At 37.3% G+C, this 4,668-nt stretch overlaps 1 protein-coding gene across 2 annotated transcripts; it reads left to right on the forward strand.

Moving 5' to 3' along the window:
* The first annotated feature begins 999 nt into the window (after nt 1-999).
* On the forward strand, nt 1,000-3,633 carry LOC108381126 (fatty-acid amide hydrolase 2). Of its 2 annotated transcripts, none has more exons than XM_017637536.1 (3): nt 1,000-1,591; nt 1,674-1,807; nt 1,873-3,633. In XM_017637536.1, the coding sequence occupies exon 3, from the start codon at nt 1,938-1,940 to the stop codon at nt 3,492-3,494; it is 1,557 nt and encodes a 518-aa protein (XP_017493025.1). In that variant the 5' UTR covers nt 1,000-1,591; nt 1,674-1,807; nt 1,873-1,937; the 3' UTR covers nt 3,495-3,633. The 2 variants fall into 2 exon arrangements, with proteins under 2 accessions (XP_017493025.1, XP_017493023.1); XM_017637534.1 differs by having other exon boundaries at nt 1,000-1,577; nt 1,672-1,807.
* The last annotated feature ends 1,035 nt before the right edge of the window (nt 3,634-4,668 follow it).

Genomic DNA, 4,668 nt, shown 5'->3' on the forward strand with positions numbered 1-4,668 from the left:
CACTGTACTAGCACTTTGTAAATAAAACACACACATATGTAAGTACATGCATATACATATATGTATGTAAGTAAGAACGAATTACATACATATCTCCTTATGTAAATAAACATACATATGTATATATATGTACATATATACTGGCAAGATAGTTAATATAACGATTTTTCACTGCTTCTTATGCAACGTATTTTATCCTTCTAAATACACTATGTATATATCGCACCCTAAATCAAAAAGTGTCACAACCAGGGTTGACAGGTGTCCTTTTTTGAAAAACCTCACACGTTTCGTTTGGAGAGAGGATGAAACCGGGGAGAGGGTTGTGTACAGGTCTATCCTGCATGTCACCGAAGGTTTTTAAACCGGAAAATTTTGTTACCAAAAAATTTTACTAGTTCTTGTCACCGCGATTCTAGGTACGCTGGTATTCAGCAATTCAGCTATGAAGATTTGTGGAATATTTCACGGGACAATATTTTGTTACCAGCTTATGACATGTAATAAAATTTATCGGTTACAAGAGTACCCAGAATGCGAAAAGGGTTTAAAATTTACAGGAACTTTATTTACCGGCTACAAAATTTTTATTACCAGCGCAGAATAGAGAGACCTGTTAGTAGGGGTTTTCCAGTTAAAGAAAAATAATGAGAAGAAATTTTGGCGGACTATAGAAATAGGGCCCATGAATTCTTTTATGGGGAAAAATCGATTTTGTAAAATGTAAAGTTGTGACTTTTTTTTTAATTTAGAGTGCGACATGTATTAATACATCTCTAGTTAGCTTCGAACCTCACTATTTACATTATATTAGGTGGTGTCGACAAATGGAACACCTTTATTTTGTTTATACCATGTATGGCTTTGTAAACATACATATATTTGTACAAATGGATCTGCGCTTTTATGCATATTTTAGCTCAGTTATGCATACTTGGCGTTGCATGAGAGTTGTCACATAAGGAATCTGCTAAATGAGTTTCGCATGGAAAAAATGTAAATCAGGGAACTCGTTTAACTGCACCTGATGGATGAGCTCAATCATGCACATAGGTATGTTTGAATGTAAGTAGTTTTCCGCCGCCCCCCACTTCCGCAAAATCACATATGTACATACAATTATGTATGTATGTATTCAGTTAAATTCAGTAAAGCTACACTTACCTGCTGTAAATGTAATTTATTTCACAACAATTCGCTCAATTGCTTGGATTTTACTCATTTATTTTTAAATTATTACAAATAAGTTAAAAACACTAGCCCCTAGCGATTACTTTATTATGCGTTGACCAAAAGAAACAAAACAGTAGCAAAATCAATCAACATATACGAAACAACACTGCGGCGACAGTTCCACGGGAAATGCGGCGAATTCACCAATTCAGTGTTGCCCTACTTAGGTATATATGTAATTTCCTATGTTTCAAATACAAGACAATTTCTAATTATCAGCCAATAATTCAAACCTCTAATTACTAATTGGAAATTAACCGCAATCTGCAATATTTTTCAAACTACTTACCTTTTTTCGCGTATTGGCCCTTAGACTTTAGGGCATACAAAGTAAAAATTATAAGGTACGTAAGAGGATGTTAACATCACTGTCCACTAATGAAGTCCTAATTTCCCAATTATCATTATCTCATATTATCATTTCTTTTTCTTGAGCAGAGGAAACCGGTCGTTTACCTGTGATAGGAAGTAACGTGCAAGATAAGTGCCATTATTAATTTTTCGCTTTATGCAAGGCAAAGCATACAGTCTTACATACATCTATATATAGCTACGTATGCAGTTAAGCAATCTGGTAGTATTTAATTTATTGATTTTCTCTTTGCTTACCTAATATTTTATCATATTTTAATTGTACAGAGCGAGTCTTTGAACGATCAACCGATTATTGAAAATTTGCCGTGTCATCTGCCATCAACTGGATAATGGCGGCCTTTTCCACTATTGTACCATTTCTACATATAATTTTGGATCGAGTTTTAGAATTTGTACTTGGATGGTTTCTGGGAGTGGCCCGTAGGGTACCTGTGCCGCCAAATAAGGAGCAGGAAGAATTGCTGACGAAAAGCGCAGTAGAACTAGCTCGGTTAATACGTGAACGAAAGTTGCGATCTTCCGAAATAGTTAAGGCTTATTATGACCGTATATTAGCTGTAAATCGTGATATAAATGCTGTTGTAGACGGACCATTCTTAGAAGCTATAGACGAAGCAAAATCTATTGATGAGCGCTTTCAAAAAGGCGAGATCACAGATGACGAATTGGAGAGGAAACCTTTTCTTGGTGTACCATTCACTACAAAAGACAGCACTGAAGTAGCGAACAAATTATATACGCTTGGCTTGGTTTCGCGCCGAAACGAACGAGGCTTAAGAGATGCAGAATGTGTACGTTTAATGAAGGAGAGTGGTGCTATCATTTTGGCGAAATCAAATGTGCCTGAAGTTAATAAATGGATAGAGACACGCAACATATTAATAGGCCAAACTAAAAACCCCTATGATTTTAGGCGATCAGTTGGTGGTTCTTCAGGTGGAGAAGCATCGTTAATCAGTGCATGTTGTACAGCGTTCGGTTTGGGCACAGACATCGGCGGAAGCATTCGTATACCTGCTTTCTACTGTGGGATTTTCGGGCATAAACCCAGCGAAGGCGTAGTCAACATGCGAGGTTGTACTTTCCGCAGTGGGGATGAGAAAAACACAATGGTTAGCGCTGGACCAATGAGTCGGCATGCTGATGATTTGATACCAATTTTAAAAGTACTCATTGAGCCAAAATTTAAAAAGCAACTGCGTTTAGATGAAGCAGTTAATCTGAAAAACTTGCGTTATTTTTATATACCAAGTAATAATATGATGCATTGTAATACAGTTGGTTCCGAGGAGCAAATGCTCATGTTCAAGATTTGTAATCATTTTTCCAACTTATCGGGTGCGGAAGTAAAATTGGCTAGCTTACCGCATCTCGAATTATCGGGAAAAATGTGGCGTTACTGGATGACGCAGGAAAAAACCAACTTTAACAAATTATTAGGCAACGGTGCAACTTTAAACCCCTTTATTGAACTATTCAAGAAATTATTAGGGCGTAGTGACTTCACAATGGCTGCAATTTACTCATTGATTGATTCTTTGCTACCCGAGGAGAAGGAACAACAAATTCGCGAGGCAACTCGAAACTGCAAGAAAGCCCTGGATGAACTTCTGGGTGACGATGGTGTATTGTTTTTCCATAGTTCGCCGCGCACTGCCCCCTACCATTACTATCCCTTAGTTAAATTCACTGATTTTAGCTACTTTAGTATCTTCAATGTTCTCCGCGTGCCAGTAACACAAGTGCCGATGGGCTTGAATAACAAGGGAATGCCTATGGGTGTACAAGTTGTGGCATCGGAAATGAATGATAGACTATGCCTACACGTCGCCAAAGAGTTGGAACGAACTTTCGGGGGCTGGGTACCTCCACATAGAGAACAATAAAATATAGTATGAAATACTCTTTCTTAATTTTAATTTTATATTAATGTAATGTTATGGAGATTGGAATGGAATAAGGTGGCGGTTTTGAACTTGAATATTCATATATGTACTTGCAATGGTATTAAATCTAAACAAAAAACATATGTACATATGCATTATATATTTTTGATTTTTTTTTTTTTTTAAATAACAATGTCAAAAGACGTTGAGCTTTTTAGAAAATTATTATTTAACGTCGTTTATAGTAGACTTTGTGGCAAGCGCAAAACCACAGCGCCAAGTTCCCCTATACCCAGTGGCAAAAAGCATAGAAGCACTACTCCTCCCCAGCCTGACGAAGCATCTCAAGCTAGACGAACACCAGCATGGATTCCGGAAAATGCAGAGCACAACCACAGCATTGAGCGCCATCACCACACAGATTAGTAAGAGTCTGAACCAACGTCGACCTGTGTATTGATAGTCGTAGTCGCAGTCGACCTTTTGAAGGCATGGTGATCCGGCAAGACGTCCCGGACTCGTCGCTTCAGTGGAATTTCGAAACGCCAAGTCCAAGCCGCGTAGGATTAAACAGGGGTCCCTCAAGGCGGCGCACAATGGGACTACAGCGGCCAAAAGTAGTAAAAACGGGTCAGCGTATTCTGAAAAAGTAATTTCGCAGATACATAGCAAAATATCCAGCTTACCCACACCAAAAGAAATTTTTGATAGAAATGCATAGTTGCAATCATGACACGAGCTTAAAGTAGTCTACGTAACCGGAACGACCCAGATTTATATCTGGCCAAGGACTGTCACTACAGCAACACTCCCCAGAAAGTCTTTGGGGAATTTGTATGCTGCTACAACAACAACAACAGGAACAATGCGAAAAAATTAATTTGTAAGAAAAAATTTTGATTTTGCCGCAAGTAATTTGAATTAATTTTTCCACTTTTTCGCTTATATAAAAAGCCAATCTGATTGAAGAGCAATTTTTGAATATACTGTGTGGTCAAGCATTGTTTTAAATTTTCATAAATCTTGTGAAATATATAAAATAATTTACTTTTAAATTCTACATAATTTTGTGAGTACACAATTTTTCGAGTCCTTCCTTTAAAAAGGGATATTTAAAAAAGACCTAGGAAGCGAGCTAAATTATACTTAGGACAAGTAAACATTAAATATGCGT

This window comes from Rhagoletis zephyria, unplaced genomic scaffold, assembly GCF_001687245.7.
Source record: "Rhagoletis zephyria isolate East Lansing unplaced genomic scaffold, Rhagoletis_zephyria_1.1 Rzeph_scaffold_21501, whole genome shotgun sequence".
Lineage (NCBI taxonomy): Eukaryota > Metazoa > Arthropoda > Insecta > Diptera > Tephritidae > Rhagoletis > Rhagoletis zephyria.

Excerpts from the sequence above, each read along its gene's own strand:
- LOC108381126 (XM_017637536.1), top strand. The coding sequence starts at position 1,938 with ATGGCGGCCTTTTCCACTATTGTACCATTTCTACATATAATTTTGGAT.